At 45.2% G+C, this 19227-nt stretch overlaps 2 protein-coding genes across 2 annotated transcripts in view; one reads left to right on the top strand and one right to left on the bottom strand.

Moving 5' to 3' along the window:
• Positions 1-19227, bottom strand: part of SH3D19 (SH3 domain containing 19) — a 181865-nt gene that overhangs the window by 134969 nt on the left and 27669 nt on the right. The window lies entirely within an intron of this gene.
• Positions 550-5201, top strand: PRSS48 (serine protease 48; the record flags this gene model as incomplete). Its single annotated transcript, XM_079724900.1, is given in 8 exon segments — positions 550-569; positions 905-1195; positions 1437-1581; positions 1585-1619; positions 2995-3335; positions 4428-4507; positions 4510-4590; positions 4788-5201. Coding segments are annotated over 8 exon segments (1407 nt in total).

Raw genomic sequence — 19227 nt, 5'->3', positions numbered from 1 at the left:
ACTGTCAAGCTTCTGTAACTGATCATGTTAAACTGTTTAGAATCAATTTAACATTTGTAGACACTAGTTCATTCTTTTTGTAAACCAAAAAAAAAAAAAAACTTGAATTATAACCAAGTTTGTTTGTTTTTTTTTTTTTGCGGTACGCGGGCCTCTCACTGCTGTGGCCTCTCCCGTTGCGGAGCACAGGCTCTGGAGGCGCAGGCTCAGCGGCCATGGCTCACGGGCCCAGCCGCTCCGCGGCATGTAGGGTCTTCCCGGACCGGGGCACGAACCCGCGTCCCCTGCATCGGCAGGCGGACTCTCAACCACTGCGCCACCAGGGAAGCCGCGGCCCCTCCTTTTGTAATGAACCGGGTACCAATCACAAGGCAAAACCTCCAGGGTTACTTCCTTACTCCGCCCCTCTCGGACTAGACTGTCAGCTCCTGGGGGGCAGGCACCCCCCTGATTCATGCCCCTTTATAGGTCTTGCTCCTTGTACACAATAAACGTCCAATAAATATTCCCTGACTTAGGGAGGCAAGGAACCAGTTACAACAGGTAGAGATGGAAGCAGAAAAGGGAAAGTGAGAAAGCAGGACATAAGGGTCAGCTAACTGACTGGCTTATTTCCTCTTTTTTATCTTCTCCTGTGAGTCCTGTAGCCGTTCTCGAGGCCCAGGACTCGGGGCAGCCCTCCGCACAGCCCTCTGTGACCCAAGCTCAGGGACCTGCCCTGGACTGTTCACCCTCGGCCGGGGGACGGGGGAGAAGATGGGACCAACCAGGGCAAGTCCCTGAGATGCGGCAGACGGGGCAGGGGGCGCCCGTGAGCCTGGCCTCGGCCTCCACCAGGGTCTCTGCACTGCGCGAGCCCTGTCCTTCCAGCGCCCTCCCTCGACGGCCCCTCCTGCACCCACAGGCGGCAAGCCCAGGCACCCTGCTCTGCCCGGACAGCGGCGGGCGCCTCGGGCCCTAGCTCCGCCCCCTGGGTCCTGCAGCTGCGCCCTTCAGGATCTGGGCTGGCCAGGGCGCGGACCAAAGGACAGGAGGGGGCGAAGCCGAGGATCCAGCTAGGCGGTGAAGCGGGCCCCGCCCTGGGAGCCGGAGTCCAGAAGGCAGGACGTGCTGGCTCTGAGGACAGGAACCTGGGCCCTGCGGGCTGTGTGTTCCTGCTGGCCCTTCTGCTGGGGGTCTCAGGTGAACCCCTGGGGTGAGGAGAGTCCCGGAGGGGGTGCTGCACAGGGCCTGGGGTGTGGGCCGCCCTCGGCACTAAGAAGCCATCCTGGGTGTCCCCACGGTCCACCTTTCCTCGTCCTAGGCACAGATGACCAAAGAATCTCGTGAAGTCAAGTACGGCGCCCCAGCCAGGGCCAGCATGGGGGGGGGGCGGGGGGATGGGGCGAAGGAGGAGGGAGGAGGGGACACCAGTGTGGGGAGGGCAGGCCTCCCAGGACTTTCTCCTCTTTGTCCGCGGTCCGTGGGCGGCCCGCGGCCTTATCCGGCACTGCCTCAGGCACGGAGGCCAACGTGGGGCAGTGGCCCTGGCAGGTCAGCAACCGCCAGGGCTTGTTTCACAACTGTGTGGCCACCCTCATCTGAAGGCAGTGGGTACTGACGGTGGCAAGCTGCTTCCGGTGAGCGCGGGGCCTTGCTTCGGGCAGACCCATCAGGGACGAGGGTGACTGGAGCTCCTGGGCTGAGGACAGAGAGGAGTTTACCTTGCACTGCCCGATACAGTATCTGTGCCTAAGAAGTGGGTCCAAATGTTTCCTGCCCTAGCGCTCAGTGCAATACGACTGCTCTTAGACTTCGGGTATCTTTCCATTTGACAATCATCTTGACTGAAATGAGTGCCTAGAAAATGTCACACACACACCCCACCCCCCATCTAATTCTTTACCCAAGGAGACATTCCCCAGGGGGAGCCACTCCCTCTACTGCATGCCCACATCCTCATCACTCTGGATGCACAGTTCTGAGCCCTCTTCACTCTCCCTAGGGGGCCTCATCTATTCCCATGGTTTAAAATGTCACAGATTTGTTAACATCCACATTTACATCACCAGCTCCAAACACTAATTCTGATGCACTTCCATTCAGATATCTCACTGGTATCTCAAAGATGATGTAATCAAAAGAGAACTACAATTCTACCACCAGCAATATCCCCAAACCTTTTCTCTCCCTTTCTTCCCATCTCATTCAACAACACAGCCAGTTGCTCAAGCCAGAAATATGAAGCCTCACTTTCCCTCACCCTTCATAGTCACTGCACACACCAATTCTTCAGTTTTACTTCCACAGAATACTTTGACTCCAGCACAAATGTTCTGGACCACTGCAATAGCAAAATAAGTTTTGCTACCTTCATACACACAACAAAGTGTTTTTTTATTTTAAAGTCAGAGGTAGAATCATGTCATTCCCTCCTTCCAATCCTCCAGTCACTGCTCAAGCACCTAGAATAAAACCTATTAAGCCATGAATTGCCAGGTACCTGCTCATTTCCCTAACATCCCATTCTACTCCAGGTATACTTCAATTTCTAGAAACTGCCAAGCTCTTTCTTATGCCCAGCGCCTTTGCATACGCTATTCCCCCTGGAATGCTCTTCCTTATAGCTCTTCTCATGGCTGACTCCCACCTTGTGGGACTCAGTTGAAAAGTTACCTCTTCAACGAGACCTTCCCCGATCACCAATTCATAGGCTCTTCCCCCATCTTTTACTTTCCACCTCAAAATCCTGTTTTCTTCATAAAATTTATCACAATTTAAAATTTTATACCTGTTTACTTGTGTGTTCTCTCTCTCCCTCCCTCCCTCTCCTCCACCCTCTCTCTCTCTCTCTCTCTCTCTCACACACACACACACACACACACAATCCTTGAGACCAAAAGCCCTGTGAGGGCCAGATCATGTCTAAGTCTCATTTATATTTTCAGGAGATGCTCAGCACTTATTGAAGGAACGTATGCTTCGGAAGAGCTAGACGAAAAATACAACCTCCAGAACTCTGGGCTCTGCTGTGACACTCCACGACAGAGTCACAAGAAACCCACGGTACTTGTTCTGCTCTTCTTCTCAGGTCAGAAAATACAAGGTATTGGTGGGGTCACTTCAGGTCTCTGGTCACCAAGACTCCAAAATGACAATCATCCCCGTGTCCAGGATTATTCCCTACCCCGACTTCCAGAGAAATGCATCCAGCGCCATTGCTGTGGCAGAACTGGCCCACCTGGTTTCCTCTGGCCCCGCTCTCCTGCCCACCTGCCTCCCATCATTGGCAGTCCAGCTGAAGAACTCAACCTCCTGCTGGGTGACTGGATGGGGCAATTCTGGGATATCCCAATGTGAGGATAAGCAGACTTTCTGAGCTCTGTTTCCTCCACTGACAGTCCCTCCCCCTACTCTCTATCCCACTCCTGGCACCAGATATGGTGCGCTCTCGCTCTCCGGCAATTAATCCGAGGTACTGCAGACTTCAGTTCTCCTCGACCCCCAGCTTCCCTCTGCCTCCTTCATACTTCTGCTGCTGTAATCGCTTTGCTTATCTACATCTGCTTCTGCTCTTGTTTCACAATACTACTAAGACCTTAAAAGTGAAAAGGACAGGGCAATGAATTTAAGGAGAGTTGTCAGTTCTCCTTCGGCACCTGGGTAGAGTGTGTGCGGGTAGGTGGGTAGGGGGAAGCAGACACAAAGATGGATCAAAGAGGGAAAGTTCAGAGTGCTCAGCAGGTCCCAAGTCAGACTAGGAGAGTAGGGCTTCATGTATCAATAATTCTTTTTTTTAAAAATTAATTTATTTTTATTTTTGGCTGCATTGGGTCTTCATTGCTGCATGCAGGCTTTCTCTAGTTGCAGCGAGCGGGGGCTACTCTTCGTTGTGGTGCACAGGCTTCTCATTGCGGTGGCTTCTCTTGTTGTAGAGCACAGACTCTAGCCACGTGGGCTTCAGTAGTTGTGGCGCATGGGCTTAGTTGCTCCGCGGCATGTGGGATCTTCCCAGACCAGGGCTCGAACCTGTGTCTCCTGCACTGGCAGGCAGATTCTTCACGACTGTGCCACCAGGGAAGCCCTCAATAGTCTTGATTCTTCTTAATCCATTAGATCCACCTTCTTATGTTCTATGGAATATAAAAATATATTCCAAAGCCAAACAACTTACTATCACATCTTTCATGATTTTAGGTTTTTCTGAATCAGAAAATTCTTCTGTTTTTTGTGGTACAGCAGGAGCAACTGCCATCAGCCTTGTTCAGACCCAGGGAACTCGGCCTTTAGACCATTTGCCCAACCAGAAATCAGAGTGCTGCCTGTTATGGGGGCAGAAACTTGAAATCAGAGCTATCCCTGAAAATCAAAGGCATGAAAGTTATATCCATAGCTGAAAGTTGCTTCAGAATTTTTTAAGACAACTTTGACTCTTTTTGACCTTACAGCTATGAAACCATCTTATACACTGAAGGAGCTAAAAGTGCCCCTCAGTGATCTCCAGACATGCAACAACTGCTACAGAAAGAAAGCTTGTTGCATGGAGTTGAGCCCATCAGTGAAGCCGTGATCTGCTCCAGGCTCCCAGTGGGGCGGACGGATCAGTGCATAGTAAGAATCCATCCTATAGGCACCTTTCAGAGCCCTTCCATTCCCCAGTGTGCTTCCTCCATGTCTCGTAGCTTCGGGGTCCTTGCGTGAACCCAGGAGTGTCTGGACAGGCCCTAACTCCACCCGTGTTGGCTAAATTACTGGAGTCTCTCCCTTTGCCCTGTGCATGGCCCAGCCATCTTTTCTCTCTCCCCCAGGGCAGTAGAGGAGATCCCCTGACGTGTAAAGTGGAGGATTTCTGGGTCCTAGCAGGAGTGGTGAGCTGGAAATCAAACTTCATCGGAACCAATGAGCCTGGAGTATTTACAAACATCAGTTTCTACAAGTCTTGGATTGAGAAGTCCGCCATCTCGCACGCTGACCTCAGGCCGGACTTCTCTGGGCTCTTCCCTGTTGTGCTTCCGCCTCTCGTTTTCCCAGGGCTACCCGAACTGGATGAGGTCGGTATGGCCAAGGTAAAGTGGAAATTAAGAATGATGGAGAAAGTGGAAATTCTAGAAGTTGAGGATTTTGAGGAGAGATTCCGAAGCTTCAGCAAGACACATGCAGTTCTGCTACCTCTGGGTGCAGCCCCCAGGAGCCCAGTCTGCTTGCTGCCTTGTCTCCTGTAGGTCAACCTGGGAAGCAAGGTCCCCGGCATGAATAAAGTTTGGTGGGTTCTAACTATTACTTCTCATATTCATTTTTTTAAAAATGAAACTGGAGTCAGGGCCTGGGGAAATACAGAAGCAAAGAACTTTAGGGCTGAAAGGGATCTGGAAATCACCTGACCCAACCAATTCCTCACATGCTAAAGAAAAAGTAGCTAGGGTACAGAGAGGTTAACTAGTTTGCCCTTGGATGAAGTCAAGATGAAAACCACCCAGTCCGGGACTAGACTGGGTTCTGAAGAAAAAGCAGGGACTCAGAAGATTAGAAGGTTTCAGTTGAAGCACGCCAGGCAAAAGGAGCCTAGGGCAGTGTATTGGCTATCTATTGCTGGGTAACAAATTACCCCAAAACATAACGGCTGAAGACAGCAAATGTTTACTATCTCTCAGTGTCTGTGGGTCAGTAATCAGGGAGGGCCTAGCCAGGTAGTTCTGGCTCAGGGTCTTTCAAGAGGCTGCTGCTGTAAACTGTAGTCACCTCCAAGCTCAACTGGGAAGGACCTGCTTCAAGCTCACTCACACGGGCCTCTCTGCAGGGCTGCCTCAGGGCAGCTGGCTTCACCCAGGGTGAGTGATACAAGATAAAGCAAGAGAGAATACCCCAAATGGAAGCTATAGTCTCTCTATAACTAATCTCAAAACTGACATTTCATTACTTCTATTGTATTCTATTCTTCAGAAGTGAGCTGATAAGAATCACTGACGACATCTCAAAGGCTGCCTTCTGTAAGTGCAATAAGGGAAGGGTCTGGATTAAGGAGCTGGGAGGCGAAAACTGACTGTGTTTAGTGGTCACAGATTAAGGGGAGGCATGGGGGCGAGTTTAAATTGAGGTTTTCAGGGAGAATGCCTTCGGAGTCCCCTGTTCACCCCACCCACTAAGAGTACTTCACGGTTGTGCTCAGAGGTGCACTGGGGTTAGGGAAGGGGTTTATTAGAGAGATATCCAACTTGCAATATCCTGTGACCAGAGAGGAGTCCAAGAACATGTCTCATATAAGAAACGTATGGCTGCCTTATCCCCATCCTTTTCCTGGGCCTGTGGTATATGTATACAAAGAGTAGTTAGGAACATGGGATCTGACGCTGGCCAGCAGTGAGTTAATTTATGGATTTCATAAGATACTGATTAAATAATACAGGATGCTCTGTATTACTCAACAAATAATAGTGAAAAATGATTAGAAGGAGTTTGGGCAAGATGGTGGAATGAACAGCAGCAAAATGATCATCCCTTGCTCAAATTTCATTAAATACCAATAAAATCACTGTTTGAGAATGAAAATTTTCATTAATAACTGCAAAGATAAGATAATTACATAAAAATAAGGAAATTAAATCTGGGCCATTAAAAAGCTTTCCACACATACAAAGAAAATGGTAAGAACTTTGAAAAAAAATAATTTTCCAAATGCAAAAATTATACAAAGTATAAGCAGGATTCAAAGACTGATTACAATTTATTCTCAAAGGAACACTGTTCATGTTAACAAGATCTTCTCAGAATTTTTTTTAGATGACAACACTACAGAATTGGAAGCAAGGCATAACTGACACTGTGAAAATGCTTCGACAAAAGAAGAGATAAACCTATTCAACATGTGAGATGCTAAATAAGTAAAAAACGATAAAAGAATGTGAGTGAAGAGGATGGATCTAGATACTAAAGCCAAGAAATCCAACAAAGAGATAACAGCAGGTTTTAGAATTATAAAATAAAATAGTTGGAAGGTACCTTACAAGTTATTTGATACAACTCTTAGCTCAAGGCATGTTTGCTTGTTTCATAGACACGATGGATGATCTTACGCTTCTTAATATCATAGAACTGGAAAACTAACTATCTAACTAACTAACTAACTAACTTTTGGTATGGAGGAAAGGGAACTATTTTCACGACATGTCACTGTCCCACCACTTGCCCACCAGAATCCTCTAAAACTGAAACTTAACAAGTAAAATATACACAAAATGGGTGAGATGGAAGGAGATCGTTCTCTGTAGAAAGGATGCCCAAAATTTCAGTGAATACAGGTCTTATGTGTTTTAGGAGTAAGCTAAACTTGGAGATTTGGGTATAATCTCAAAGCAGCACACCAGGAACAAGATCATACCTGAGAATGTTTAAGTGTAATCAACAGTTTTCGGCACTAAACTGAAGAAAAACGTCATTAGGAAAGGGAATGGTCAGCATGGAATCTAAGAACGCAAAAGCCAGACCCTAGGCTGCAAAGGAAGAGAGACTCTTGAGTCTGATGAATATAAACTTTGTATTTACTTAGAAAAACATGCTCTGTTATGGAGAAGCACTGTGTCACCCAGTTTTTGTGAAGAAGGGATATTTCCTCCTAGTGAGTGAAATGCTTGTGGAGATTTGCCACTTCCACTTGTTCTGATCCGAAGACTCTTCAAACCACCACCCACCTACTAATTGGGTTTCCCTACTCAATATCGAGAAGGTGTGTCCTGGTTGGGAAAAATGCAAATTCCAAATGATAAAAATGAATAGTCCTCATTGCAAATCAACATTCTGGTTCATATACAAGTCTCTTAAATTTTAGTGAGTCAGTCTCTTGAATTTGATCTCTTCTAGGTGCTCTGACAAGAATTTCAGAAGCTAAGGGTCCAGAGCCTAGATTGAGATGACTTCAGCCTAGTCATGCTGCCTGCCAAAGTGGATTCTCTGAGGGTCATGCCATCTTTATCTTACCTCTAACTATGGCAGGAACGTGTATTTACTTATGCCTTCTATCAGTTACTATGCGGGCCACTTAAAAATCATCTTATTTTGTCCTAACAACTCAAGAAGGTATTATTTATTCCACTTTTACAAATGAAAACACACACAAAAAAACAACTGAGGATCAGAGAAGTTAAGTAACTTGCCTAAGATCACACAGCTAATATCTGACTAAACAGATTTACCCTGGACTGTCTGACTCAAAAGATTTGGCTCGTTCCACTATACCAAATTACCTCCATTCACTGTTAGAAAGCTCTAATAAAGATCTTCCTTATACAATGCCAAAATAACATCTGCCCTTTGGTTCTAGTTACTTGTACCTCTTATTATACTCCAGTCTCCATCTGTAATTATTTGAGTGCACACAGCTTTACTTCTTCTGAATAGATAAGAACAACCTTGAGAAGAGAAACTGCTGTCTTAGTCAACTTCTTGCTGTTCTAACAGCATCTATTATGGTGTCGCAAACAGGAAGTATCGAAACTTGTTTTCTAAATAACAAAATGAAAGCAATAGACTGTAGAAGGCTAGCTATCAAAACGGAAAGGAAGAATTCATTTAGTATAAGTGAATAAACATAGAAACATTTGATTTTAGTGACCACAAGAACAGGACCAGCTCTTGCCGAGGGGAACGAGTTAAAGGGCAGCAGGGCCCAAGGCAAGCGGGATGGAGCTCCGAGCAGGACCAGTCCCTGTGGAGAAGGGGCGTGCAGGCGAGGGAGACCGCAGACTGGACAACGAGGTGGAGAGCGACAGAAGAAGGCTGTCTCTCAAAGGCTGTCCAGCCCTTGGCCCTGACATAACGGAGGCCAGGTGTATGGACTAGTTCCAGGACATACTGGTTAGTGGAACTACAGCTGGACTAAAAGTTTCCTGTCCAAGTTCAAGAACGAAGACCAAACTGGATCTTTTAATAGAGGGCATAGGTGTCTGTTGCTGCTAACATGTGCTAGAGAAATCAATTATGCTTTTTTTTAATGTTTTTTTACTGTGGTAAAAGTCACATAACAGAAAACATACTATTTTAACCATATTTAACTGTACGGTTCAGTGGCACTAAGTACATTCACCTTGTTGTGCAGCTCTCTCCATCATCCATCTCCCGAATTTTTCACCTTCCTAAACTGCAACCCTGTCCCCATTAAACACTAACTCCCCATTCCCCACCCCGCACCTCAGGCCCCTGGCATCTACCAGTGTACTTTCTGACTCCATGAATTTGACTAGACTATTCTAGGTACCTCGTGTAAGTGGACTCAAACAGTGAGAAATTAGTTATTCTTTAGGAGAATTTTATAAAGAGATTTACTCATTTTATAAAGAGATTTATTCATTTTATTCATTTTCATTTATTCATTATTCATTTTCTGATCAATATAATAGATTGATCTGATGGATTGAATTAGAAAAGAGACAATGGAATCCATTTGCCCTTCCTGGAACTACAGATAAAAAGCTACAAAATTGGGGGACTTCCCCGGTGGTCCAGTGGTTAAGATGCCACTGCAGGGGGCGCAGGTTTGATCCCTGGCATGCAGGGACTAAGATCCCGCGTGTCGCAAGCTGCGGCCAAAAAAAAAAAAACAAAAAAACACAAAATCTACAGGACTTGCAAATCTACTGTCATCCCTGTTTTATTCTCAGGGTGCTCAAGAGAAGACTGCACCCTGAAGTGGCATCCTTACTCTACAGCAGTGGTTCTCAACCAAGGGTGATTCTGCTCCCCACCCCAACCCCAGGGGACACATGACAATGTCTGAAGACATTTTTGGTTGTCACCACTAGGGATGGGTGGTACTCCTGGCATCCAGCAGGTTAAGGCCAGAGATGCTGCTTAACGTCCCCCAATGCACAGGACAGCCCTCCACAAGAAAGAATCATCTGGCCCCAAACATCAACAGTGCCAAGGCTGAGAAACCCTGGTCTACAGGCACCATTCACATCAATCTAAGCCATCACCAAGATGACCTGTTTGCCCAGAATTAAGTTAGTACTTAAAACGAGGATATTTGTTCAACAAAAACAATAATAAAAACAGCGGCTACTATTTATCATTTTGTGCTTAAATAGCCTAAATGCAAGCTAAGTACTTGCCCTCTATCTCATTTAATTCCTACCAAAATCTTGTGAGGTATTATTATTCTCATTTTGCTGAGATGAAAAGGTTGTAACTAGGCAACAGCCAGATGGCAAAAGCAATAAAGCTCTTACCAACACCACCACATGGCCACTTCTTCCCAAACCAACAGTAACTGTGTACGGTAGAGGTATTTAAAGATAACGTTAGTGATAACAGGGTAATGATCTGGGAACAGAGACTCTAGGACCTCGAGACAGGGCATGAAGAGAAGGCAGAAAGCTATAAGGGCTGTCTTCAGGAAAATCTCTAGAGTGGACATCAAGCACCTGCCCTCTCACCTCCAACTCCTTGGTACTTCCCTATCTTAGAAGAAGCAAGGGAGCATTAAAATGGAAGACCTGAGGGCTTCCCTGGTGGTGCAGTGGTTGAGAGTCCACCTGCCGATGCGGGGGACACGGGTTCGTGCCCCAGTCCGGGAAGATCCCACATGCCGCAGAGCGGCTGGGCCCGTGAGCCATGGCCGTTGAGCCTGCGCGTCCGGAGCCTGTGCTCCGCAACAGGAGAGGCCGCAAAAGTGAGAGGCCCACATACCGCAAAAAAAAAAAAAAAAAGGAAGACCTGACACATTTCTTGATTGCTGAACCAACAATAATGAAATATTTGCAGAGGAGTAATGGAGGTAATAGATAAAGATAAGTAAATACAGGTAAATAGATAAGGAAGTCAAAATTCAATGTTACATCTGCAAAGACACTTTTGAGATCATCAGCTGATTCCAGTGCCTTCATGGTACAACGGGAAAACACAGGCCTTAGTGGAAAGGTGACTTGCCTAAGGTCATGCAGTCTTCCCCATAAAAATGACAGCATAGCTCTGTGGACTGAAAACCAAAGACGATTTCTCCAATATGATAGAAGAGTTTAGCTTTGATTTAGAAAGGACTCATAGGTTCCAACTGTCTCTTTAAAAATGGACATTTTCTTACGTAACTCAATATCATTATTACACCCATCAAGATTAACAATACTTCCTTCATAACATCTAAGACCCAGTTAATTATTAAATTTCCTTGCTTGTATCAAAATGTCTTCTTAGAGTTGATTTGCTAAATCAGGATCCAAACAGGGGCCACACACACTTATGACTCTTATGTTTCTTTTCACCTAGAGGAGTTTCCCTCCCTTTGTACCCTCATACCATTGACTTGTTATAGAAACCAGTGTTAGTTGTTTTATAAAATGTCCCACATTCTGGATGTGACTGTTAACTTCCTTGGCCTTGTAATTTAACTTACTCCTTCATCCCTTGTATTTGCTATAAGTGGAAGTAGCTTTAGAGATTCAGGTTTCACTTTTTTGACAAGAAAACTTCATTGGATATTCCTTCACATTACGTCATATCAGGAGGCTCATGTCTGCCTTATCCCACTTTTCATGATGTTAAGATTGAACAGATCATTCAAATAGTAACAGCCTGAGCTGTTTCATCTAAAACTTTCAACTACTGATAATCATCCCCTGAATCAATTATCTCATAAAGAGCTGTAAGTATTGCTTTCAAATTCTATCACTCCAACCAGTAAGAATTTATTAGCTGAAATTCTTCCCTCATCAACTAAGCCCGTTTTGTTACCCTGAACTACAGTTTGGACAGGAAAAGCAAGATAGCTATTTAATTCTTTCCTTTTACTTCCAATTTTAATAGTAAGGAGCTCATGTCTTAGTTACAATAAAGTTTATTTCCAACTAAATTAGAACCAAAAATATATTTTCACAAAACATTTAAGCAAAAGGGAAAAAAGATCGTGTGAATGACCCAATTAATATGTAAAGAGTTTTCAGCGACCGCAGATTTGTTCAGGGATATAAAAAAGTCCAAAGGTCTAGGACAACCACAGGACCCTCAGAGGGAAAGGAGTGTCTGGTCAAATTTTGTTCATTTGGTAAATCAACAGAAAGACCTGTTCAGACCTTTAGTGCCTTTGCAAAAAGATGATCTTTACTCCAAACATGACTTGAAGGCAAATCTCAAATTGAGATCTGACTCTTAAAAGCTATATTTAAGTGAGTTGACTAAATAGCTAAAATTGCCTGTGAATACAATAAATTAATTGGAATACCAATTGTGATATGAATAAGGAATCTTTTCTCTGATTAAATGAACAGGACAAAATTGCAGGTTGTGATATTAATTTCAGGAAACTATTAAGGTGAAAAGTACCTAGAGGGTCATCATATAATGATAAAAAGTGCAGTGAGTGGTGGACACATAACCAGAATGAATGGATAAACCACACACACACACAGACAAAACATAGGATGCATAAAACAAAAACCATTAAAAATGTATGGAGGAGGGCTTCCCTGGTGGCGCAGTGGTTGAGAGTCCTCCTGCCGAAGCAGGGGACGCGGGTTTGTGCCCCTGTCCAGGAGATCCCACATGAGGTGGAGTGGCTGGGCCCATAAGCCATGGCCGCTGAGCCTGTGCGTCCGGAGCCTGTGCTCCGCAACCAGAGAGGCCACAACAGTGAGAGGCCCACGTACCGCAAAAAAAAAAAAAAAAAAAAATGTATGGAGGAGATAACATAAATATAATAGTAATAGATTTCCACCTCCACCAAGCAGTCACAAATGAAGACAACTAAACCTGAAAAAGACAGTTGTGGCAGTCAGTAAACAAGGAGATGGAAAATTAATTTTTTTTGAAGTGTTCACTTCTAAAATCTGAAAAAATGTATTGAAAGAGGTAAACACCTTACTGTACTGAGATACAGCAAATGTGGCGTCTGCTCCACCACAACAGTCCCTGCAGCTTAGCTGTGGCCATATTCCTTCATCCTCATCATGCACAAGGGCACTTACTGCAAAGACACTTAGTCCACAGCCATGTACCTAAGGGCTGGTAAGAAAAGATCACCTGTTCAAATTCTGCAGAATTTGAACTGAAAGTAAGGAAAAACTTGGGTAGTTTATAGTGGGATAGAATGAAAAGACATGGAAAGTGCTGGGCCATCCTGATGGCAGAGGACCAGAGTGAGGATGCCGAACTGCTGCTCTGAGCTCTCGAGCCATCGTGGATCCAGAGCCCACTGCCAGCTCCAGTCTCCCACCCTGGTCTCCAGTGTGTCCTAGGATAACTCCAGATGTCCTTGTTACTCTGTTCTCCTTACTGTTCCTCAGAAATCTGTATTGGTTTGTTACGGCTGCCATAACACAGTAGCACAGACTGCGGGGTGGGGTGGGGGGCTTAAATAACAGAAATGTGTTTTCTCACAGTTGCAGAGGTGAGAAGTCTGAGATCAAGGTGTCAGCACGGTTGGTTCCTCCAGAGGGACGGGAGGTAAAGATCTGTTCTAGGCTTTCTTGGCTTGTAGATGTCCGTCTTCTCCCTCTGTATGTGTACAAACTTCCTCTTCTTGTAAGGACATCAGTCATACTGGATTAAGGCCTACCCTAATGACCTCATTTTACCTTAATTACCTCTTTAGAGACACTATCTCTAAGTACGATCACATTCTAAGGTACTGGGGGTTAGAACCGCAACACATAAATTTGGGGCGGGGGGAGACACGTTGCAGCCCATGACAGTATCTTTAAAATAATCTCTCTCTGTTTAAGCGAGTTTCATTGAGTCTCTGCTGCCTGTAACTGAATAACACTTACCCAAACAGCTATATTTTCTGGTCTTATTTTTTAAAATTATTCATGTGTTTCTGTCAAACGTGCCCAAATTTTAAGCTGCAAGAGAGCAACAACATGCTTTAACACTTCCCTGAATTCTGCCTCCACAGACCTACTACCCTACAGACTACGGGTACAGAAAACAAAAAAGGCGCAGAAAAGAATTCTGTAGCAGATGCTGTGCTGCATGGCCCAGACCCCCCTTCAGGACTGAAGCTTTCACTTTCTTAGCAACCAGGAGTGTCGGCTGCAGAGAGTTCGAAGCCAAGTCCGATTCCAAGAACTGCTGCCAGAGCCACCTCACCCAAGGTAATGCTCCCTCCCCTGCAGGTAACCTGCACCCAGTCACTCAGAAGTCCAAGGGCTCAGCCTTCTAGTCTCAGTTCAGGGCATCTTTGAAGGGCCACCCCAGCTCCAGAGCAACCTCTGGGAATGGCTGAGGCCCCTGTTGCAGATGCATTACATCAACTCTCCCTGTGCCCAATCCTGCTTCCATCGCCCCTCGAGGTGTTGATCCTAAGACCACTCCCCAACAAACTTCTTGCACACAAATCTCTTCTTAGAGTCTGTCTCCCAGAAAATCTGACTTGCAGTACAGTCTATGGCTAACACTGTAAATGAAGATGAAGACAAAAAAATTTAGAAAAAAATAGCCAGGTACTGGGTTAATCTCCTCTTTTTCATTTCTAGCTTCTGAAGAATCCTGCCCATCTTCCAACTCCTTGTCAGAGACAGGGTTCCATTCCTTTCTGTATAGCCTCCAACCTGCCCTGGCGGCAGAAGCCTCAGACACCCTGCACTCCCTGGACAGCAGGGGGCACCTCGAGCCCCAGCTCCTCCCCCTGGGTCCTGTAGCTGCATTTCTCAAGTCTGGTCCCTTCAGCGCCTGGCCAGGGTGGGGGCCAAAGGAGAGGAGGGGGCGAAGCCGAGGATCCAACTAGGAGGAAAAGCTGGCCCCGCCCCTCTACGGCGGCTGCTCCCCGGCGGGCCCCGCCCTGGGAGCCGGAGTCCAGAAGGCAGGAGGTGCTGACTCTTGAGGACAGAAACATGGGCCCTGCGGGCTGTGTCTTCCTGCTGGCCCTTCTGCTGGGTGAGCCCCTGAGGCTGGGGGTGGAGTGGAGAGGAGGACGCAGAGGTTTTGGGGCTCAAAAAGTTACCATATAGAGTAACAGGACACTTCACCCACGGGATGGGACTTCTGAATGGTGTGGCCTGCGAAAGTCCTGAGGGGACCCTCTGTGCCAGGCCCCAAGCCGTCCAAGGCTCATGGATATAGAAGTAAACACAAAGATCCCTGCCCTTGGGGGGCTTACAGTCAATGCACACATCAAATATGTAAATTATAAGGCACGTTAGAAAGCAATAAATCCTGTGACCCGAGAGGGGCGTCTAAGGTACAGGAACACTGTCATTTTAAATAGGGTGGTCAAGGAAGGTTTCACTAAGAAGAAGCTATTTTAGCAAAGACTTGAAGGAGATGAGTGATTGAGCTAAGAGGATTGAGGGAAAGAGCATTTCAGGCAGAGGGAACTGGAAGTACAAACGCCCGTCAGTGATTTCAGGAATAAGCTTGTTCATTTATTTTTCTGGCCCACAGTGATTTAAAAGCCGGGTAGGCTGAGAGCAGCAAAAAGATAACAGGTAGCAAAGAAGAAAGATATACAAATACTGCAAAATACTAGTTCAGTTCAAGAAAACATGACAAAAGTAAATAGCTTATAAACCTCAAACTCATCTGAAGGCATTAATGTATTTACAGCCTCACATGCTTGATACTCCTGATGGCAGCCGTGAATCATCAAGTAAAAGTTAAATTATGTTCCATGTATGCTGCTAAAAAAGTTAGGTAAGTATGTAATTATCAAGATTACCACTAATGGGTAGGTATTTATAAAAATTTGGCCTTTAGGGCTTCCCTGGTGGCGCAGTGGTTGAGAGTCCGCCTGCCGATGTGGGGTACACGGGTACGTGCCCCAGTCCGGGAGGATCCCACATGCCGCGGAGCAGCTGGGCCCGTGAGCCATGGCCACTGAGCCTGTGCGTCTGGAGCCTGTGCTCCGCAGCGGGAGAGGCCACAACAGTGAGAGGCCCACATACCGCAAAAAAAAAATTAACACCAATCTGAGAAATTTAAGTAGGTAGAAAGCCTCTCTATTGAGTGAATCTGGATATAAGAGGCATTGTTATATATTAACGATATGGTGTATTTGTTTTAGGGTCTTGCCTATCCTTTTCTTTCCAAAGGAAATCTCTGCAGGCAGGTGAGTGGTCTCCCCTTGGGCCCAAGGCTGCTGGGTTTGGATCTGGAATAGGATGGAGTATAGAAGCTCGGGAGGACTCAGGTCCCAGGAACGGATGGGAGTTTGGAGATGATAAGACGGGGATCAGGAGAACAGCACAACCAGATTCCCATGTTTCTCTCTTTCCTCTTTCTCTAGTGTGCGGACGACCTGTACACTCGAGCCGTATTGTGAGTGGTGAGCACTGGCCTTGGCAGGTCAGCCTGAACTTGGGCCAGTCCCACGTCTGTGGAGGTTCCCTCATCAGTGACAGGTGGATACTGACAGCAGCACACTGCCTACACAGGTGAGTCCTAGCTGGTGCCTAGCACACAGAGAGGTTCTCGATAAATATCTGAATGAACCCATGAATGAACCAACAGACTAAGGAAAGTGCCAAGATGAACAGGCAGGAGGAAACCTAGGTCATCTTGGACTAGGGACAGGGCACAGAGGTAGGAAAAAAAAAAGATGAAAATAGTCACTACATTAGAAACTTTGCTTACTTTTCACATCACTTCCTAAACACCAGTCAGGGAATTTTGTCTTAAGCTGCTTTGGGTCACAAACACAATCTCTGAGAGAAGTAAGGTACCATGTGGTGAGTAAGCTGTAGAGAGAGGCACATGTAAAACTGATGTCTCCAGCCAACAGCTAATGAAGACGTGACAGACCCTCCTGAGTCGGACCTTGAGATGACACTGCAGTCCACCCTGAGTGCAGCCTGGTCAGAGGCACCCAGATCCTGATCCACAGAAACTGTGAAATGTTTGCTGTTCTAAGCCTCTAAGCTTTGTGGTAACTTGTTATGCCACAGGAGATGACATATATACAGAAATCAAAACGACAGGACTTTTCAATAACAAACTGAAAGCTCAAAGAAAATAGAGTAATAACTTCAAAATGCTGAGAGAATTCCAACTTAGAATTCTGCTCATATTTACAAATCATCAATCAAGTGTGGGATAGAAATAAGACATTTTCAAATATACAAAGCAGAAAAAATATTACCCCTCACGCACATTTTCTCAGGAAGCCATAGGAGAATGCACTTCACCAAAATAAAGGGTGGGGTGGGGACAGGAAAACATGGGATCCAGAAAAAACAAAATACAACACAGAAGAAAACCCTCAAGAAAATCATAAAGAAAAGTACCAAGGTTGGAGTTAGAGGGCAGAGGGCTTAAAAAAAAAAAAAAAAAAGACTTCCCTGGTGGCACAGTGGTTAAGAATCCGCCTCCCAATGCAGGGCACACGGGTTGGAGCCCTGGTCCAGGAAGACCCCACATGCCGCAGAGCAACTAAGCCCATGCGCCACAACTACTGAGCCTGCGCTCTAGAGCCCGCGAGCCACAACTACTGAGCCCGTGTGCCACAACTACTGAAGCCTACACGCCTAGAGCCTGAGCTCTGCAACAAGAGAAGCCACTGCGATAAGAAGCCTGAGCACTGCAACGAAGAGTAGACCCCACTCGCTGCAACTAGAGAAAGCCTGTGTGCAGCAACGAAGACCCAACGCAGCCAAAAAAATTAATTAATTAATTTTTTTAAAAAAGGATAGTATTGATAAAACGCCTAACAGGTGTCAACATATTGAGAGATTTACACTTCTGGCAGACAGTTTGGGGAACAAATAATGAGTCAGTGATAGGTACAGAGAAAACTAAAAAAACAAACAAGTGAGACCACATTATTAATTCCAGGAGAAGCAAAAAGTTTTACAAGAAATCGCATTATGGTACTCAACATGGCCTCAGAGTGAATAATGTTTTCACAGTCACAAGGACATACATACTAAATACTGATCTAACAAAAAGTTATATCAGGTGAGGAGGATGGTGGAAAGGAAGTGGGGAGTTGGCAGTACTTGTTGGGTCAGTCCTCACCTTCTACAGGAGGAATACAATATTCTAAAACTGAAAGAAAAAAAGTAATGGCAATATATAGGGTTTCTTGAAAACACTAGGGAAAATGCTAAAAGAAAGAGCTAAGAGTTGAAAGTGATTGCCTTTGGATAGCATGAGTTGAGGGCAGTTGGGCAGAGAACTTCTATTATTTATTTATTTTGTAAATCTGATCAAACTACTGAACATTTAAATTACATATATATCATATATATATATATATATAATGAACTTTGGTGGTTATATTTTGCTTTAATTTTTTAATTTAGAAATAAAGGTCTAGTGCTCAGAACTCAAAAGTGAAAATAAAACAACAATGACTGTTAAGCATATAGGCTATGGCTGAAACCACGGAAAATAGTAGAGGTGAATAAGAGAACCAGGGAAAAGAATACAGGACAAAACTCTGGCCATAATCATATAAAAGGAGACCACAGAAACAGCAGACAACAAAAGAAAGAGTGATCAGGGAGTGAGGGAAGGAGAAACAAAGACAAACCAACCCTATGCCAAGTTGGAAGCAGCCTGGTTAATTCCAAGTCTGTTACCCTCCTTTCTTACCTAAAGACTTAGTGTTACACACAGGCAGCTTGTTCTGACCCAGCTGTAGCACAAAAGCATGCTCCACTTTTATTCTCCTCTTTCTCTTCCCCTTAGGCGCTGGATTCCTTTCTTATATACTGTGTGGCTGGGATCAATTGACATAGGCCATTCAAATACAGGCGTGAAGTATCATGTGTTCCGAATTGTCATCCACCCCAAACACCACGGTACCCCTGCAGACACTGCCTTGTTGAGGCTGTTCTCTAGAGTCACCTACAGTTCTTCCATCCTGCCTATTTGCTTGTCCAGTGTCAAAAAGCAGTGGACAATTCCAGACTGTTGCTGGGTGACTGGATGGGGAAAAGCAGAAGATGAAGGTGAGAATGGGAAGAGAAAGGGGTTGTTTTATACATCACCTTCTTGTACCCATTCTAGAATATTCATATTCTAGGCATTTCATTACTACGGCAAATATTTTCAACAAAACCAGACACTATCTAAAAGTCTTCAAATAAAATGTCTGCTTATTTATATGTTTATTTACTCTTATATCCTGCCTACAGTGTAGCTATAGCAGCAAAAAAAGATACTAACAATTTATTTATTTATTTTTTAATACTAACAATCTAAACACACAATTACCTCTCTGAAACGGAGGTTAACAAGCCTGATGTAAGGTTGGAAAGAGTCTAGTACTTTAAATCTGTTTTTAAAGTGTTGTGTCAACTCTTTCCCAGGATAAAGTAAAGACAGGAA

This window comes from Hyperoodon ampullatus (assembly GCF_949752795.1).
Source record: "Hyperoodon ampullatus genome assembly, chromosome: 1".
Taxonomy (NCBI): domain Eukaryota; kingdom Metazoa; phylum Chordata; class Mammalia; order Artiodactyla; family Ziphiidae; genus Hyperoodon; species Hyperoodon ampullatus.
The sequence above is the reverse complement of the archived record's forward strand: the minus strand, read 5'-3'. Positions and strand labels throughout refer to the sequence as shown.